This window comes from Chrysoperla carnea, chromosome 4 (genome assembly GCF_905475395.1).
Source record: "Chrysoperla carnea chromosome 4, inChrCarn1.1, whole genome shotgun sequence".
Classification (NCBI taxonomy): domain Eukaryota; kingdom Metazoa; phylum Arthropoda; class Insecta; order Neuroptera; family Chrysopidae; genus Chrysoperla; species Chrysoperla carnea.
In genome coordinates, this window is record NC_058340.1 from 2,056,560 (window position 1) to 2,078,380 (window position 21,821).

At 29.4% G+C, this 21,821-nt stretch overlaps 1 protein-coding gene across 1 annotated transcript in view; it reads left to right on the forward strand.

Annotated features, from left to right (window-relative positions):
• The first annotated feature begins 1,096 nt into the window (after nucleotides 1-1,096).
• LOC123297691 (follistatin) overlaps nucleotides 1,097-21,821 on the forward strand; it is a 73,522-nt gene continuing 52,797 nt past the window's right edge. The window contains exon 1 of the mRNA XM_044879444.1: nucleotides 1,097-1,391. Coding sequence (XP_044735379.1) covers nucleotides 1,097-1,391 — 295 coding nt within the window. The remainder of the gene's footprint in view (nucleotides 1,392-21,821) is intronic.

The following is a 21,821-nucleotide window of genomic DNA, read 5'->3' on the forward strand; positions in this document are numbered from 1 at the left end:
TGGTTGGTCAAGCCTAATGTTAAAATTATATTATTATTCTTGTTATTTTGAAAAAAAAACCCGGAAAATCAGGTAAATTTTAACTAAGGAGACACTACACTCCACTCTCGTTGAGAACTATCCTAGAAATATCACATAATTAAGTATCATGCAATTGTCTTCTTGAAATCGGTATTTTTCAAAGCTAACTATGCTTTTAAATTAAACTGGTTATCGGAATTAATTTTACGTCATTTTGTATAATTTTTATTTAATTTAAAGAAAATGCGAAATCCTTTTGGTAAATTATACTAAAAAAATTATACCAAAAATAATTAATTTCATGTTTTTAATTTTAAAAAATTTATAAATTTTTCGAAATAAACCGGGAAAATAAGTATTTTTTAATTTAATGATACAAAACATTTGTTTACATTAAAAAAAAAAAAACAGGAAATTATCATAAAATATAATTCTTATAAAATATTAATGATTTTTTGTTTGTTTTTGTAATCAGTAGACATTTACAAGGTTTTTTTGTGTAAAAAGATGCTAGCGTGTAAATAGCTGTGGCGATTTTTAAAAAAACCTAAATCAATTTTATTGATTTAGATTTATTTTATTTCATAAATCAACTGTGGTTTTTTTTTTCTTTAATAAAATTTCTTTTTTATTAATTCATGATTCGATTTGAAGATTTATTAACGATTAAAATTAATGAATATATTTGAATGGAATTTCAGTTGACCTTAAAGAATTTCGATTAGTTGGTTATTTTGGCATTGAATAAATAAAAAATAAAAATTTTTGTTGTGCCTAAACATTGGGGTGGTACCCATTATCAATGTTAAACTATTGGAGTAAATTGTGAGATAGACAATCAAGTGAGAATAGAAGTGATCAGGGATGATGTTTTGCGCAGCCCATAGGGTTGTCTCATGTTGTCATTATTGTTGGTTACCACCAGAATTCAAACCCATGTTAGATTTGAACTATTCTTCCACAACGATTAGAAGATATCAATTTTAAAATAGATATTTTGTGTGAATCGGGCTATTTTATTAGTTAAGGTGCAAACGTGTGAGACTTCGAGGACAATTTTGTGTACATCGACGCAATGTATGCGGTCGTCACATCTAGAAGCAGCAGCTACTTTTTCAAGAACATCTGGTGGATATTGTTTTCATCGTCAGCAGCTATCCAACAATATTTAAAAGTATTCGTTGCTATTAAGCGATATCATTGTTTAAATTATTTTGACAATAGTTTTGTGAAAATTTATCCAAGTAGAAAGTTTACGAAAAGACATTCTTCGACAACATTACCTTCATCTTCTTCGTCAACATATCAGTGTCATTCAGTTCTTGTAGCTGTTTTATGTTTATTGCTCATTTTGATAACACCTGTAAGTGGTAAGTAACTTTTTATTTGTCAATTATTTTCCAAAGTTTACAAGATTCCTTCTTAACACTATATATAAGCACTGCCGGATTTAGGATTGATGCCGCCTTAGGCACGGTTTGATATGTCGTCCTTTTTAGACTGGTCAATCTAAATTTTTCGAACCATAGTCAAGATACAGCAAACCAATACATGTAAAAAGTCATAAATTTTCCGTAGAATTCAAAGCACTATTTTTTTACACTTTTAAATTACGGGATGACATTCAAAATGGCTGCCAAAGTTTCCCGAAAACAGTTTTTTTAGGTTTTTTTAAAAAATAAGCTTTGTATAAAAAAAAGTTTCGAACAAAAAATGCGTAACTTTTATTTTCGAATCGATCTAGCACAGTTAGATGTCAAAAAATTATAAAATAAAAAATTTATTGGAAAAAAACTGTTAAAAATTGCATTTTTTTAATCGCCCATATCTCTTTGAAAAAAATATATTTTTAAACGACCTTTAGTGAAAAGTTTGTCCTTAATATGCCCAAGAAGATCGTTTTTGCAAATTTGAAAAATATTGAAAAGTTTGGGCAAAAATCGCTTTTATCGACCAAAAGCCATGTTTCTTTAAATTCCAATAGCTCATATACGCGTGCTTTTTTATAAACGTTTCTGTGCTTAAAATTTTCTTTAATAGTTGCCTGAATATGTGCAGATATTGCGCGCTTAATTGATCGATAACATGCGAAATATCGGTCGAAAAATCAGTTGGGAAACATTTTGAAACACTATATTAATTATTTTTTCAATTTTTTATGTTATAAAATTGCTTCTAGTTGATATTTTATACTATTAGTGAGATCTTAGTTATGGATGGAGGTTTTTTTCTTCACAAATTTGTTTGAGCATCTCGTAAAACTGTGCTAGAAGTTTTAAAATTGTTTCCAAACTGCGAGCAAAATCGTAAAATGTATTGGTTTGCTGTATCTCGGTTACTAAAATTTAACATTGTGCTCAAAATAAATAGACTAGACTATTTTGCTTTGTGAAAGAGTTATTATTATTACTTTTTTTAGTATCCTAATCCTAATATTCTATTAATCAGTTCCTAAAGGAGTAATTATTGAAATTAACAATCTAATTTTCAAATATTATTTAATTTTTATAGAAGTTTTATTAAATTAAATATAATTTCAAATATAAATTATAAACTTGAATATAATTTTTCAAAAATAAATAATTAACTTTTTATTTAAATAATGTCTATAGAATCACTTTCTTCTTCCTGACTTTGGTTTACGCGAAATAACTTCGATTATATATATCTTTATTATATTCAATTTCTTGAACTAATTCAGTTTCAATAGAAAATGTTTAAAAAAATTGTATTAGGGAAATTAACGTCAAATATGGAAAAATTATAGAGCAAACGAAAATGCTCAAATTTTTTTTGAAAAATGGCCAAATTTTATGTATGTACATCAAATATTTGCATACACTCATTTTTTGGCAACGTCCTTACAGGTCTATATCCAGTTAGAAATTTCAAAAAATCGATTTGTGTTTCCGGAATATATTTAAGTATATTCTCTAAAAATTTCAAGTTGATACTAGAAATATTCACGACGATACGCATATATGTAAGAACGTCTGTATACGTTCTTAAGTCTTTTGATTATCGCGTTTTTCTCCAAACAGCGTTTTCAAAGTCGGAGAGCAAGATTTCTCCGAAACGGCTGGACGGATCGTTTTCGAATTCTTACACAATCATGTTAGATCTTTGGCCAGGTATTAATCGAAAGATTTCTGAAAATTATTTTGATATTTTAGACCACTTAAAGTTTTTTTGCAGAACTTTTTTTTTTTTTTGGAAGTCGCTTCGATTCTTTCGATTAATTAACCTGTATTTTTCTATAGAAAAAAGAAATTTTTTGGATTTTTCATTTAGGATAATTCAAACCAGACATGTGGTGCTCCCCGCCGGACACGTTTTTTTTTTAGGACCTCTAGGAGATCGCCCACAGGAACAGTACCTTATCAAATTTTTTAAATCGGACAACGGAACCTTAAAATTAAAGAAATGTCCTATATTTATTTAAAATGAATTTCCTTTCCGAAAAAAATTCACAAAAAAACGTGTTTTTTTGCGCTTGCAACTGGATATAACCCCTTAAAATCTCTAATCAAAAATATTTTAAAATTAAAAATTCAATATCAATTTCATAATAACAAATTGTTTTTATGATTAGAATAGAAGATTTAATTTCTCAGAAAGAAACATTAAAGATTTATTTTGAAACTTGTAAGAAAAAATTTTAAAGAATAAACAAACTAGAATTTCATAAACACACAAGATTTGATTAAGAATAAACATAAAAAAAAATCGTAACCATAAACATATAAGTTTATTCTTATCATTTTAAGACCTGTGAAGATTAAATTGGTCGTGTAACTTTTTCTGCATTATACAGTCTGTAATAATGTTTACATTTGTTAACTGGCAAATTTATCGAAATAAATATACCTACATCTAAAGTCTTATCACTTTTTGAAAAAAACACCAAACAAATGATTATTTAAACATGTGGGGTTTAGTTGTTGTTGTAATCATTTGTATGTGTTTGAGATGTTTATTATAATGAAATAGAATCAAATTACATATTTGAAGTTAATAATAATAATAATAATAATGACCACCTCTATAACAGAGACCACCCAAATCTTTATTTACAATCTATATTTATTTGTTAAGGATGTATGAGCATGACAACAATGTTTGATTTAAAGGCTCAAAATTTGTTTGTAGGTAGTCTTTTACTCAAAGAATATGTGGTTAAAATTTCAGCTTAGGTAACCGTGCAAATTTTTAAGAAAAAAGTCATTAAAAATCGATATAAAATACATTGGCTCTTATGGAGCAATCTCAAAAAACGACATATTTTGGAAGTTTTTGATAATTTTCATTTGGAATGAATGAAAACAAATTTTAAAAAAACTTTTTAATAGAAAGTAAACATATTAGCAATGAATTAGAAAAGAAAAAAACTAAGTGTCACCGTCCATATAAGGGATGTAAGAGCAGGGTAGATTAAGGGTTGAAATTATTTTTATCCTTTTTTCAACTTTGATGATGAATTTTGTTATAACTTCATGAATGTAGACGAAAAATAAGAATAAAATTTTTCGATAAGTGTCTTGGTTTTCGAAATATCGAAAGCTAAATAATTAAACAAAATTTTCAATTTTCGATATTTTGAAAATTAAGCCAGATATCGAAAAATTTTATTCTTACTTTTCGTCTTATATCGTCAAGTAATAATATAAATTTATCATCAAAATTGAAAATATCTATTTTTAAATTTGTGCCCCCACTACCATGCTCATACATCCTTAAACAACATCGAATATACAATAGGATACTTTTGGTAGTGAAAAATAAATTATGAAATTAGAAAAAAGTTAAAATTTATGTAGAAATATACTTAAATATTTTGATTTTGAGTCATAAAAGCACATTATTGTTTTATTATATTTAAAAGTCTGTAATTTTTTATCTATATATCACTCAAAGAAGTTATAGAGGCTTAAAAGCATGGGAAATGCAATAAGTGAATTATTGACCGATAATAAAGAGACCGAAACTATAAATACGGGACTATTAATATTTCAGAATATTAATATTTTGAATTATTGTATAAACACGTGCATGCCTGTGTATTTCGTAGAGGTAATATAAGACAGACGAAGACAGCTATACGCGTACTTTTTTGAGGCCTCTCTCTATATTTCTATGTTATTACTTTTATGATATCACTTGACCTAAACCACGAATCGCCATGATGTGACATCATATAGGCAAAATAAATATGCATTAATTACTACTTTGTTGATTTCTTTCATAGTAATTGTAGGTTATATTATCATCAACTTTATTCATATAACTAGCTGTGAACTATCCGCTTTGCTGGGCAACATCCCCACTTGCACCCCTCCCTCCACATTTCCTTGCGTGGGATAACAGTTTTGTAATGTACACGTCATGCTCTTTTATTTGATACCCCACTTAGGTATATTTGTAAATATTCGATAATTCCTTCCCACTTTCTCGCTACACCTTTCTACCCTTCGAAGGTTAAAAGTAGATAAAAACAATAGATCTTTGAAGCTGGTTGTATATCGTGTCAATATTTGAGCTTAATCGATGCACAACTTTTTTAGTTTTTGAAGCATATCCCTTTCAACCCCTATTTCAACCCCTTACTCTACTATAATATGGATGTATTATACATAAAAACCTTCCTCTTGAATTACTCTATCTATTAAACCGCATCAAAATCCGTTGCGTAGTTTCAAAGATTTAAGCATACAAAGGGACATAGGGACATAGGGACAGAGAAAGCGACTTTGTTTTATACTATGCATTGATAATTACATACACGACTGTTGTTTTTACCAATATTACGTCACCAAAATGGCTGACAGCGTTTTTGCGAAAATAAAAAAGTTTTCAAATTTAATTTAATTTTATGGCAAGAAAGTGTGTTTATTTACGTGCTGAAATATACTTTTTTGTGGGTTTTTATTAGGAAAATCAGCATTTTGAAATACTTATACAAGCATAGTAGAATACCTTATTAATGAATTAATAATTTTTTTGTGATGAAAATATCTACGAAATTAATGAATCAATATACGTTTTTAAAAATGATGAATAATTTCAAATAAAATTAGCAACGTTTAGTATGTGTTAATTTAAAAAACAAAATGACTAAACATATATATCTACCTACCCACGTCAAGCCATGTAACAAAATAATTTTTTTTTTGGCGCTACAAATTGACGCCATGCGCTTCTTAATTCATAAATAATAAATAAAATCAAATAAAAATAAAACATAAATAATAATAATTTTAAATGTTAATAAAACGATTGACCGATATTTACATAACTAAAACAAACTATTAATAGAACTATTTTATTATTAGATTCATGTACTAAACCGACAAAAATATACGAAAAATAGTATACACTACACTACAATGTATACAAAAATATGTTTTTAGATTAACCGACAAAATATTTGATGTGTATATTATTAGAATGTATGCAAATGTTTGTGTTTGTGCTACAAGGTGACATATTTAAATGGGTGCACTTACAATGTTTTATTTACTTGAAGCTAATTCTAAATTTTATTTGTGTAAGCAAAAAATGAGGTATTTAATTCCGGGACCTGACTTCCACATTCTTGAAATCTAATAGAGCTAGGTTATTTTTTATCATAAATTTGAAAAATATGGCCCAAATTTAGTAGGATTACATACTTGGTTTATCAAAATTGGATAAAATTTCGATGTAATAGAGCAAAATTAAATATTTTGAATTTTGATGACGTCATCAAGTTCAAAAATTCGATTTTTTTAATAAAACAGACAATTTTGATCCGATCTTATTGGAATTTTTTTTGAAACCCACTAATTTTGGGTCATTCTTTTCAGCTGTGATGTCAGTTTTTCGCTAGTTATCACTTATGTGCTTAATTCCGGGACCAGACCTCTACATTCTTGAAATCTAATAGAGCTAGGTTATTTTTGATCATAAATTTGAAAAATATGGCCTAAATTTAGTAGGATTACATACTTGGTTTGTCAAAATTGGATAAAATTTCGATGTTATAGAGCAAAATTAAATAGTTTGAATTTTGATGACGTCATCAAGTTCAAAATTCGATTTTCTTAATAACACAGGCAATTTTGATCCGATCTTATTGGAATTTTTTTTGAAACCCACTAATTTTGGGTCATTCTTTTCAGCTGTGATGTCAGTTTTTCGCTAGTTATCACTTATGTGCTTAATTCCGGGACCAGACCTCTACATTCTTGAAATCTAATAGAGCTAGGTTATTTTTGATCATAAATTTGAAAAATATGGCCTAAATTTAGTAGGATTACATACTTGGTTTGTCAAAATTGGATAAAATTTCGATGTAATAGAGCAAAATTAAATATTTTGAATTTTGATGACGTCATCAAGTTCAAAAATTACATTTTTTTAAATAACACAGGCAATTTTGATCCGATCTTATTGGAATTTTTTTTGAAACCCACTAATTTTAGGTCATTCTTTTCAGCTGTGATGTCAGTTTTTCGCTAGTTATCACTTATGTGCTTATTTCCGGGAAGAGACCTCCACATTCTTAAACCTAATAGAGCTAGGTTAATTTTGAGCACAAATTTGAAAAGAATGGCCTAAATTTAGTAGAATTACATACTTGGTTTGTCAAAATGGGATAAAATTTCGATGTTATAGAGCAAAATTAAATAGTTTGAATTTTGATGACGTCATCAAGTTCAAAAATTAGATTTTTTTAATAAAACAGGCAATTTTGATCCGATCTTATTGGAATTTTTTGAAACCCACTAATTTTGGGTCATTCTTTTCAGCTGTGATGTCAGTTTTTCGCTAGTTATCACTTATGTGCTTAATTCCGGGACCAGGCCTCCACATTCTTGAAACCTAATAGAGCTAGGTTAATTTTGATCATAAATTTGAAAAATATGGCCCAAATTTAGTAGGATTACATACTTTGTTTATCAAAATTGGATAAAATTTCGATGTAATAGAGCAAAATTAAATATTTTGAATTTTGATGACGTCATCAAGTTCAAAATTCGATTTTCTTAATAACACAGGCAATTTTGATCTGATCTTATTGGAATTTTTTTTGAAACCCACTAATTTTGGGTCATTCTTTTCAGCTGTGATGTCAGTTTTTCGCTAGTTATCACTTATGTGCTTAATTCCGGGACCAGACCTCTACATTCTTGAAATCTAATAGAGCTAGGTTATTTTTTATCATAAATTTGAAAAATATGGCCTAAATTTAGTAGGATTACATACTTGGTTTGTCAAAATTGGATAAAATTTCGATGTAATAGAGCAAAATTAAATATTTTGAATTTTGATGACGTCATCAAGTTCAAAATTCGATTTTCTTAATAACACAGGCAAGTTTGATCCGATCTTATTGGAATTTTTTTTGAAACCCACTAATTTTAGGTCATTCTTTTCAGCTGTGATGTTAGTTTTTCGCTAGTTATCATTTATGTGCTTAATTCCGTCCAATCTCTACACTGTTAAAAAAGTGCATCATACCAAATATAAATCGTTTGATTCAAGTACATCATGAGTTTGGATACAGACAAACGCTCTATACGATTAGATTGAACGCCTTTTCGCTTTAAAAACTATTCCTGATTCAAGAATCAGTTTCTTACGCCAAGAAATCCAAATGTTTGAGAGAACTAAGTGATATCTATTTAAAGAAGAAAATGATTTAAATGGAATTACGTGTAATTTATTTATTTATTTTTTTTTTACCTAATATTTATAAATATTTATTTTTGGTAAATATTTCATCTTTGGCGTAAAAAGCTTCGCCATTTGATGCAGTGATATGAGTTTCTTGGTCCAAGAAAGTATTTGTTTTCTACAATACGACTTATTGTTGTAGCAAATCACAGAAAATTTCTACTTAATTATATCATTACCTAAGTCTAAGAAAATTGAATTTCTTAGCACAAAAAACTTGATTTTGAATCAAACGAAATAGGGTTTACACAAATAAGCCGGTCAAACCCCGCAGTTGTTTGACTCCAGATTCCCATTTTTTACAGTGTAGGTGAATAACTACTTTAAAATATGTGTTTTTAACGAAAATTTTCATAACAAACTGTAATGAAAAAAAAACAAGGCTGTTCCCGCCAAAACAATACATATTTTACAACTTGTTTATTTGTTTAATTTGACGTCATACAAATTATCGTGGGGGGTATAAAATAGTCACCAAAATATATTTTTATAGAAATAGTTCATGCGATGTATAGTAAATTTGTATGCAGCTCTAAATTTTGTTTTTATAATAATAATTTTATGAATTACAAATAAATCTTTATTTAGTCAAAGTGAATTGTTTACATACCAACTTTTAACAAAAACAAAACCGACATCAAAAGAAAAACTTTTGCAAAACAAATTAATATGCACTAAAAAGTAAAAAATAACGATAATATAATGTAGTTAAAATTGTTATTTTTGGAGTCGGTGTCAGCCAAGGAAACAACTCTCGACAGAACAGTTTGCTGCATACACTTGGCTAACACCGACTCCAAAAATAACAAGAATTTATACCATGTATATATGAAATATACATAGTATATTAAATTTAGTCCAAAGTTTGTAACGCCTAAAAATATTCATGCTACGAAAAAAATTTTGGTATAGGTGTTCATAGAATCACCTAATTAGTCCATTTCCGGTTGTCCGTCCGTCCGACACGATAACTCAAAAACGAAAAAAGATATCGAGGTGAAATTTTTACAGCGAACTCAGGACGTAAAAAGTGAGGTCAAGTTCGTAAATGAGCATCATAGATCGATTGGGTCTTAGGACCCTTTTGGTCCGTAGAACCCATCTTGTAAACCGTTAAAGATAGAACGAAAGTTTAAATGTAAAAAATGTTCCTTATCAAAAATTAATTTTTTCGTAAACATCACTGTTTACCCGTGAGGGCGCCAATTAGGCGGAAATTTTATAATATGTACTATACTTGATTATCAGTTATGTATGTGTCACATGTATGTATGTGTAATGTGATAAAGAAACACTGACTATGCATGGTATTTTAACAATTAACTCAGTCAATTGTTTGTTTTCACTTGTTTTTATAAACCATTTGATTTGATTTGTTGAACAAAATAAATTTATTGATTATAGCGCATAAACTATAAACGTCTTATTAAAATGTTTCATCGTTTAATAAATATATTATGAAAGAATTTCAACTATGCCTTGATAATAAAATTTACAAACACACAAACTAAATATGCGGAGATTTATGACTCACATAATATTATAAATTTTTTTTTGAACAAAAAAATGTGTGTGAAACTATGTTTGACGGTGTGCGTGCGTGAGTGTGTGTGTAGGTTTGAAACACACAAAAAAGTGTGTGTGTGTGTGTGTGTGTGTGTACTTATTATGCTTGTATCTATATTATTATGATCATTATTTTATTGTAATTTAAGTCAATTAACAAAATTATTATCTAATTTATATTTACAAAAATGCTTACAAATATCATAAAATGTCTCACTTAAATAAATACATCCGCTTCAATCAACTAATTCATGTGAGACTCTCTTATTTGAATCAGGAAGTTCTATCATTCCATGATTTTTTACAATTTTACTTTGTACGACTGATCGTCAAATTAAATAACAAAGTTGAACTTTAAATAAGTATACATCACATTATTTTGTAGAAGATTTTATTCAAAGCTTGATAAATACTTTATCAAGATAAATAATCTTTTGGGTCCAGGCCCGTGCACAGGTATTATCAAAGGGAGGGGTTCAAACTTTTGTTCGCCATATTAGGTAATAAAGTCAATAAAAACAAGAAATGCTTTAACTAGGTTAAAATGTGATATTCAGTCACTGTTTTTCAATGAGTTTATTCTCTGAGGTACACAAAAATTTGTTTCCAAAACTCTGTATGCATCGACCTCTACACCGCAATGTATATTGAGCGAGGACTAAACCGTTTAGCCTATCTTTAGATATTGTCGATCTAAGGTATGTTTTAAGACGACGCAAAATTGTAAAACTGACAGAACTCGAAGCAATTAGTAGACAGTCGAATGTCACGGGAATCATCATGTAAAATTTAATACTCTAGTTCAATAAGTCGAGCAAGAGTCCATCATTAAAATTTTGCATTTTATAGAGAGCGACAAGCTAAATTTGATAAAGTATTGCGATGGTTCAAAATTCGAGATATAATCTTAAACTGAATCAGTCTGTATATTCGAGCGTTGAGTCTGTTATGACGCGAACCTTGGTTTCCGCACATACACTCACTGTCAGAAAAAGTGCCACAGTTAAAACATTCTAAGCGTACGCATCATATGTTATGTTATAATAGTAACACTTAGAATGTTTTAAAACGAGCATTTTTTGTGACATTGAGTATACATCGCAGCGAAAGCGCACATGGTTTTGAAAATTTTGCTCCATTGTTTCTAGTTCTTTCAATCAAAATAGGCTTCAGGTAGTTCGATATCCTTGCCAAGATTCACGTTTTCTGTATAGAGTACTCGATTCAAAGGCAAAGCCAAATAATGTACCGATTCAGAAAATGCATGGATATCTGATTTGTCAGTGGAAATGCGTCTCATAAATGGGTGCATTCACAGGACTATATTGTTAGTTCAAATTTTATGTGAAATCATTCAAAGGGAGGGGTTTTGGGGGTCAAACCCCCTCCTTTGCGCACGGACCTGCTTTGTGCAAAAAAAGGGGTTACCTGGAAAGTTTTTCGGGATTTTTGAAAATGGGTAATTTTATAGAGTTTGAGGTGCTCTTTTCGACTTTCTGCTTTGCTACCTCGTATAAATGGCGTCGAAAAGCAGTTTTTTGGCGATATCTTCTTTCCGAGTCATTTTAAGAGGAAACTATCTATACAAAATTAAACGAGAAAAAATTTCATATAATTTATGACTGAACCATTTTTTTCATAAATTCAATAGTTTTGGCGTACGAGCGCCGTAATGTGTCATTTAATGGATCGTATTTGTGTTAGGCTTCCACTCCCTGGGTATGGCTTCCACTCCCTGGGTATGATCGCACAAAGTTTTGTTTTTAACTTATTTAAGTAAGCTTTAAACAATAAAATCGAACAGTTTTTTATATAAATATGTTACTTGTTTTATATACCCACAAAATACTAGTAAGCTCAATGTATTAAGTAAGCTCAATGAAAGAAGTTAATCTAATTACATAAGAGCCAATTTATTTAAACTATACTGTATTTAATGTTAATGTATTATTATTATTATGTTATTGAAATAAAAAGCGTAGTAAGTAAATAAGTATGTGTGAATGTTACGGGTCAATATAACAATTAGGCGTAACTCCAACTTATAAATAGTTGTATGAAAATTGGAATTACTTAGTTATCTTATAAACTGACTCATTCCACGCATTCACAAATAATAATAATCATCATCATCATCATCATCATAATAATATAAGTATAATATTTTATTTAATGTCCAATGAGCGATAAGTCCTACGGACCCAAGACCCAATTGACCTATGATGCTCATTTACGAACTTGACCTCACTTTTTACGTCCTGAGTACGCTGAGGCTTTTTTCGTTTTTGAGTTATCGTGTCCACAGATGGACGGATGGACGGACAACCGGAAATGGATTAATTAGGTGATTTTATGAACACCTATGACAAAATTTTTTTCCTAGCATCATTATTTTTAAGCGTTACAAACTTGGGACTAAACTTAATATATTATGTATATTTCATATATACATGGTATAAAAATTGAATTAAAAGTTCAACGAACGGAATAGCTTACATTTAATGACTTAATTAAATCAGTTTTTGCATCAGTATTCAATTTAGCAATACAATAAAAATTGACAAAAAAAATATAGTGACATTAAAATTGCATAAGCTGCATCATAGATTTAGTATTTTGAAATAATATAAATAGGTTAATTTGGACGATATATCTAATGAAATTTCACAATTTGTATAAATTAATAAAATAATTTATATACAAACTATAAATAAACAAATGTCATTGTATCCAGTATCAGAGTATCAGTTGTAAATGCAGTCCATTCAATTTTAAGATTTGAACAAAAAATTATCTTTAATTTACACCTTATGTTTATAAATTAAAAATTAAATGTTCATTTTTTAGCATTCCGTAGTATTTAATCCCATCAGCATACATTGCCATTGATAAACACTTTTCTGTAAATTGCCGTGTGGCTTAATTATTCTTAGTGTACCAATTCTTTTTATCTTGGAAAATTCTTGTAAGTGGATAGTTCTCAATCAATTTTACAATTATCTGATTTTTTTTTACGATTCAAGTAGGATTCTAATTTTGTAAAAAATGCAATAATCGATTTGTCCGAGATCAAATAAAAATGAGTACTTGTTCTAAATCTCGAAAAAAGATATCAAGTTGAAATTAAAGCGTGTTCAGGACGTGAAAAGTGAGGTCAAGTTTGCAAATGAGCAACATAGGTCCAGTGGGTCTTGTAAACTGTTTGAGATAGGCAACAAGTTTAAAGGTAAAAAAAAATGTTATATAAAAAGATAAACGTCTTTTGTTTGAAACATTTTTTCGTTAACATCGCTTGTGCGTGAGGGCGTACAAAGAATGGCTACCTTTCGTTACTCAGATGGTATTTCAGCAATTATTATAAGCCCATTGATTGTTTTCACTTGTTTTCACTTGTTTTTTTTAATTTTCGATACGATAAAAATAAATTTTATTAAATAATATTTGTCTAGGACCCCCTATAATCAACTATTTGAATTGTATTTCCATATTCATCATTGTTTGGAAAGTAAAATTATTTGTGCAAAAAACTTGTTTAAATTTCCCAATTTCTGATTTTACAACAACTCATAAATTTATTGAAATCTTTCATAAAATTTTTATTTTATTTATAATTGGCATATGATTGCAAAGGTTCATTTTAAATTTATGACAATTTATGTAGATTGATTTCTTAAATAATTTCCACCTTAATATTTCAAAAACGGAATGCAAAATCATAAAACTCAATAACATCTATTAGTTCATTTTTATACCATGTATATATGAAATATACATAGTATATTAAGTTTAGTCCTAAGTTTGTAACGCTTAAAAATAATGATGCTAGGAAAAAAATTTTGTCATAGGTGTTCATAAAATCACCTAATTAGTCCATTTCCGGTTGTCCGTCCGTCTGTCCGTCTGTGGACACGATAACTCAAAAACGAAAAAAGATATCGAGATGAAATTTTTACAGCGTACTCAGGACGTAAAAAAGTGAGGCCAAGTTCGTAAATGAGCATCATAGGTCAATTGGGTCTTGGGTCCGTAGGACCCATCTTGTAAACCGTTAGAGATAGAACAAAAGTTTAATGGTAAAAAATGTTCCTTATCAAAAATTAAACAACTTTTGTTTGAAACATTTTTTCGTCCACATCACTGTTTACCCGTGAGGGCGCCAATTAGGCGGAAATTTTCTAATATGTACTATACTTGATTATCAGTTATGTATGTGTCACATGTTTGTATGTGTTATGTGATAGAGTAATCAACACTGACTATGCATGGTATTTCAACAATTAACTCAGTCAATTGTTTGTTTTCACTTGTTTAAAGTATACATTTAAGATTAAAAACACACGTCAAACTTAATTGAAAAATCTCATTACATTAATACAGTATTAACTATTAAAAACGTGAACGTGCGATAGTAAAATAAAATCTTTACTATAATTATTTTATTTCTACGGTATCGTGTGAATAAACATTTTGTTATTGAATTCCAAGCAGAGAGATGTACAAATTTTACCTATTATGTTTGCGACCTGTTATTAAAATCGTTAATTTTTTTTTTCAAAAAATAGTTACACGATACATAAAATGCGACGGTCCATTGAATCGTTTCCATCTATAGATATCACAAGGTCTAATAAACTCCTTCAACCATTTCAAACAAAATAAAATGAATTATCAATTCCTACTTTTCATGGTTGAAGAACCAGAAATGAACATCCTATGATAGTCATAGCCATATAAAATTGTCTTGAGTGTTTATTGTGCGATGTTCAAATTTTCTTGAATAAACATGTGTTGGATTGTTAAAACTTGGAAATGATTTTACTGCATTCTCTGCCTCAAGATTTTCGGTATATAAACGATAAACGATAAACGGTAAACTGTAAACATCCTACCAATAATGACTCCATTTTAATCGAAATAGGTATTATAACTCAATCATTAAGGATGTATGAGCATGACAACAATGTTTGATTTAAAGGCTCAAAATTTGTTTGTAGGTAGTCTTTTACTCAAAGAATATGTAGTTAAAATTTCAGCTTAGGTATCCGTGCAAATTTTTAAGAAAAAATTAATCAAGTCATTAAAAATCGATATAAAATACATTGGCTCTTATGGAGGAATCTCAAAAAACATATTTTGGAAGTTTTTGATAATTTTCATTTGGAATGAATGAAAACAAATTAAAAAAAAACTTTTTAATAGAAAGTAAACATATTAGCAATGAATTAGAAAAGAAAAAAACTAAGTGTCACCGTCCATATAAGGGATGTAAGAGCAGGGTAGATTAAGGGTTGAAATTATTTTTATCTTATTTTCAACTTTGATGATGAATTTTGGACAGATGGCACTTTGTTTACATCCCACAAGCTTCTGCACGGATGGGTTGATTGCCAACTTAGTCGCGGAAACAAAACACTATAGACAATCAAAGTTCGAAAAATTTGAACATAAGACGGGTTTTAATGCATGTTTCGGGAGATTTGATTAATAATCGGTCTAAATTCTTACTTGGGGGTTTTTGTGGTCGCTGAACACGACTATTGCGACAGAATCGATTTTCGATGTACCTGTTACCCATTGTGAGTGGTATTCCTTATTCGCCCTGGACATCAGGTACCTCGGAGACTAATTATGTCGAAATATTCGTGTTCGGCAACCCCCAAAACCCACAATTAATGAGTTGGGACTGATTATAGACTCGGAGACCATTTCTGTGCGATATTCGTGTTCAGAATCACCTCAAAAATCTCCGGATAACAAGTTTGAAATCATTTTCATCACTATTAACCAAATTGTGAATTTTGTATATTTACGGTTAATTTAAAATGCAATTATAAAATGCATATTTTTTATTTCTTATAAATCAATTTTGATCACAAAATTTCCTGACGCTCTAACGAATCGAATGCAGAAAACCGCATTCAAATCCGTCTTACTGCTCAAATTTTCGAACTTTAGTTCTTCGTTTCCGTAACTAACTCAATGACACATACTATTTAAATAGCTGATAATTGATAATAGTAATTTTGAATACTTTAAATTTTAAGGAAACGTTTACGAAACATTTTTAAGTTTAATCAAACTTCACGTACAAACTGTTACTCAGATACAAACATTACAACAAATCAAAAGATTCCGTTCATTTTTGAACGGGTTTTTTGACTTTATTACAGTGTGGAAATAGTCATGAGAAAATGTTTGCCAAAGAAGAGTGTGTTCAGAAAAAATAAACAAACAATATACAACGTTTTAAGTTTTATTTCAAAATTATGAACGGAAGCTATCCATCCATTATTATATACAACATTATACATATATATAACCTACAATATTTACCATATTAAATTACATGAAAAGCATACAAAGCTTTGAAAGCTTTGTGAAATATAAGCCATACCAAAGATTTTCAAATTATCCCTTTTATTTCTTATTTATCATTAGTTTAAGTGTTTGATGTCACTTCCTTATGGTAATTTTAAACTAAAAACATATAGAGTGGATGTCAACAAGAGCTTTTTTTCATTTTAAGTTATAAAAAATTATGTACACCTTACGACACATAAACGGGAATAATCTCATTAAAATTTACTCTCTCAAGTAAGATATACTTGACTTAACATAAAATATTCCCCGACAAAATATTCTGCAATAAATTGAGTCTGGTACGACCTTCGAGGTCCGCACGAAAAACTTCCCAGTATAATAAATGATGTGTTTTATCCACTTTTCAGATTCTGGTTATTCAGTTTTTTATTACCATTAAAAAACGTCCAGCCCCATTTGTGCTACCAGCCCCATTTGATAGTAAAAAAGGGGCTCGAAGCAGGTAAAAAGACTCAGGAATGCCAATAATCGTATGACTAGTAACTGAGATTATTATTATTTAAACGCGCACGTTTAAAAATTTGTTTTGTATCATGATGCCGAGATTCTATGTAATATGAGCAAAAGGATCAGAGCCAATTCTTTAAAATTAATATGGATCGTTGGACGTTGCAACAAGTATACAATAAATAAGATTTATCAAGAATTAATTGGCCTGGTCCCAAAGCCTATGATGATTCGCTTTTTCATAAAGATTGTCTATGCTGCTTGGTTTCAATTTGTAATGAATTAATCAACAACAAATACTTTGGTGGTTCATCATTAAAAAATGTGACGTTATTAGTAGAATTTAAGACACAAATAAACCCAAACTAAAGAAGAACTGTCTCTTATAGATACCAAAAAGATACGTATTTGGTTGAAAAAGTACCTAAACATATTAGTAAATGCGGTTAATTAAGTCAGAAAAGTTTAAAACAAAGTTAATAGGATGATTAAAATTCAAGTTTGTGTAAAATATGATATGGTTACGAATATAACTGGAATAAGTATGCATTTATACAGGGTTATTTTATGCAAATGCATCAGCATTTAGTTTTATATAGGTAAGAATAAGAAGTATACGTGAATATGAGAGTTGTACCTTGATTGAATGTGCATTTATAGAAGAAAAATTTTTAAATGCAAGAATGGAAAATTCTTCCCCTTATAACACTTTTCTGAGAGTTTCAATTATAACTATCGTTTCAGTTTTTCAAAAATTTTATTTTGAAAACTGAGCGTCTAGAGAAATAATTACGTACTTTTTTGCTTAAAACTGATCAAATAATTACCAAAATATTTTTTATTTTGAAATATTCTTCAACTCCATTTTCCTCGGCAATTTGAACTGGGTTTTATCTCGTACAACAAAAAAATTTCACTGCCAATTTATTATTATTTATTTATTATTCACAGACACGAAAAGAATTGTGTTTTTTTTGCCTGGTAAATCAATAATTAAAAACTCCCTGTGAAACTCACTCGCTGACTGACTGACTCATTTACTGACATATATATATTCCAAGACACATCTAGGAATGCTCAAAAGATCTACTCTCATCTAGAAAGAAAGAGGAACTTACGGAAAAATCGGAAAACTTTAGTTCTATTACTTTTTAGAATTTTTTTAAGTCTTCTTACAATTCATGTAATGTTATTTTCTGTGAAGTAGATCCAAGTCCGAAATCCGCCACGGGAGGTTAAAGAGGAAACTTTCTTACGAGCATAGCGAGTATTGCAATGGGAAACCATTATTTTGATAATGCTTTAACAAGCTGAAGTTTACGTATCTAATTATTAAAAATAAAAGAAGGTTTTCATTTTGAATAAAGCCTGATACCACATGGCTACATGTTATCATGTTATATTTACAATATTTATTGATACCCGCCCGCTTCACTGGGGTTCAAAGTAAAAACCACCGCTTTATAACCTCCACCCTCTCTTGATATACACAGTTTTCAATTTTGTTAAATATAAAATAGTCATAATTCATTGAGTATATCAGAATAGTTGGCCATGATTTGTTTGACATTTACTATTTTAAATTTTTACAGAATTCTTTAATTTATGGTTCAAAATGATGATCATAGATCCGTTCCATCTATAATCGTCATTTTGAACCTTAAATTAAAGATTTCTGTAAAAATTTAAAAAATGGTAAATGTCAAATTTAATTTTTTTTTGTTTGATTTATCTTTATAAATTATAGTTCATGTGTTTTGCTAATATATCAGCTATATTGCTGTACAGTTTCATTAAAAAACCATTCGCTAGTTTTAGAGTGAAAGCGTAACATACAAACAAACATGCTTACTTTCATATTTATAATATATAGAGCTTACAAAATAATGTAAAAGAACAATAATAAATAAAAATAACCCTGTACATTATATTACAAATATTATTTTTATTTAATATCTGTAAAATATATCTAAAGTGAGTGAGTGAGTTGAGTAGATGATATTCATTCGTATGCGGGGGTGTTGTGCAACATGCTTAGCTGCTGCTAGTGCTACCTTAGACTTACAAACTACAAACAAACAAACTAATATGATGTCCTTTATAGGTCATTTTAATGACCTTGTCTGGACCACTATAAGTGTACACAGAAGACATGCCATACCATTCCATACCACATTATGTGTAAGTATTGTATTATACAAGAGAAGGTAACTGATCCAATGGACGAACAGGTCCAACCAAAATACTAAATTTAAAACTTCAAATTTATTATACGAATTTCTAAGTTTTCTTCTCGAAAACTACGATAGTAACATGACATAAAAAAACTTTAAAACAAAAAGAAAACCGACTTCAAAAGAACAAATGTTCCAAAATTAATTAATACGCACTAAAAAGTAAAAAAATAACGATAATATAATGTATTTAAAATTATTGTTATTTTTGGAGTCGGTGTCAGCCAAGGAAACAACTCTGACCCAACCCAACCCAACCCAACCCAACAACAGTTTGCTACACTAGCTTGGCTGACACCGACTCCAAAAATAACAAAAATTTTAACTGCATTATATTATCGTTATTTTTTTACTCTTTAGTGCATATTAATTTATTTTGGAAAATTTTTTCTTTTGAAGTCGGTTTTCTTTTTGTTTTAAAGTTTTTTTATTTTGTGATTTTTAGTGAATATGAAGTACACTAACTAATTTGTAACTAAAAAAAGAATCATCGAAATCGGTTGGCGTGATATTGAGTTATTCGTCCTCTTGTCGTGCATACTTAATGCAAATTTAAGACTTTTATGGTTTTCTCATGGATGCCGTTGTCAGAACTAGACCAGAATGAAATGGGACCACACGGGAAGGACCAGCTTTCACATAGATAAATATCATCAAAATCGGTTCACCCAGTCGAAAGTTCTGAGGTAACAAACGTTAAAAAAAATACACTCGAATTGATTTGAATTTTCTAGAGGGTGATTGACAAAAAATTTAACATTATCCCATGATGGAATGGAACCACTGTTAGTGTCCATTTAACAAGCCAGCCACCCTACAAACCAAGTATGGAACATATACACAAAACCACAATAATAGACTCAGACATAATAAAGCCCGCGGACTGTCCGCATTATCAAAACATTCAAAATTCATGATGCATTTCACTCATATGATACTCTCTACTGCTGTTGCTGCAATCAATGTGCAACACACAACATCATTAGCGAGCGCACTATACTTACTTACTTAGTTAGTTGGATGAGAGTTTATGGAGAGAGATAATATAGTTTTCATTGGAAATCACCAAGGATGAATCATCAGTAGACTAAAACTATAGACTCATAAAAAAATCATAATAATAATAATAATAAAAAGCCTACACGTTATTCGTCTTCTTTTACCTATCAATATTTTATTGTATTCGCTCCGTGCGTGAGTTTCGTTTCCATGGTAACGATACACTACTTTAATTATAGAATTGTATGGATGCATATATAATTGCATGGATTGCATTTAAGACATACATTGAAAATTTAATATAATTGTCTCACAAATTTAAATAAATAATTATGATAATTTACATTTGATAAATAATATTTGTGCAATTTGATTTCTTATTTTCACAATTTTTAATGCATTAAGTTTAATTAATTCGTGTTTTTCAATAATTTTAATTTGACATTTCTATAACATTAACATGTAAAGAATTGCAAATTAGTCATAACAGCCCCCTTTAACTCCAAAATTTTTCACTGGAAGCGCTGGCATCGATTTTATTGTCCCTACCATGACTACGCACACAACGAATACTTGGTTCGTACATAACATCCATCTATGACTAGAGGACGGATTAAATGCTTTATCAACTATGCCTATACAGATTGGTTTTTATACTGTTTTCCATTATCATATATGTAGTAAGAAGAAGTTTTATGGACATTCTTATTTGTAAGACGAGAGAAGACTCTTCAGACAATTAATAGTTGATATTGTGTACGCACTACGCAATCATACGCAACATTTATCATAGGCCTACCACGAGTATGACAGAATACAATGTAAACAAATGCAAATAATCCGACCTCCATCTATGGCCATTGAGCAACGGCGGATGGCGGACGGCATCATCTTCTTCATCGTCATAACGTCATAAGTGAATTCTTTCTTTCATAATACTTGGTCTTACGTATCTCGTGTGACTGTTCAAACAAGTTCTATATAATTATTAAAAACATAATAATGTACATTGTGTCCAATTTTTATACCATGTATATATGAAATATACATAGAATATTAAGTTTAGTCCCAAATTTGTAAAGCTTAAAAATAATGATGCTAGGAAACAAATTTTATCATAGGTGTTCATAAAATCACCTAATTAGTCCATTTCCGGTTGTCCGTCCATCTGTGGACACGATAACTCAAAAATGAAAAAAACATATCGAGCTGAAATTTTTACAGCGTACTCAGGACGTAAAAAGTGAGGTCAAGTTCATAAATGAGCATCATAGGTCAATTGGGTTTTGGGTTCGTAGAACCCATCTTGTAAACTGTTAGAGATAGAACAAAAGTTTAAATATAAAAAATGTTCCTTATCAAAAATTAAACAACTTTTGTTTGAAACATTTTTTCGTAAACATCACTGTTTACCCGTGAGGGCGCCAAGTAGGCGGAAATTTTATAATATGTAGTATA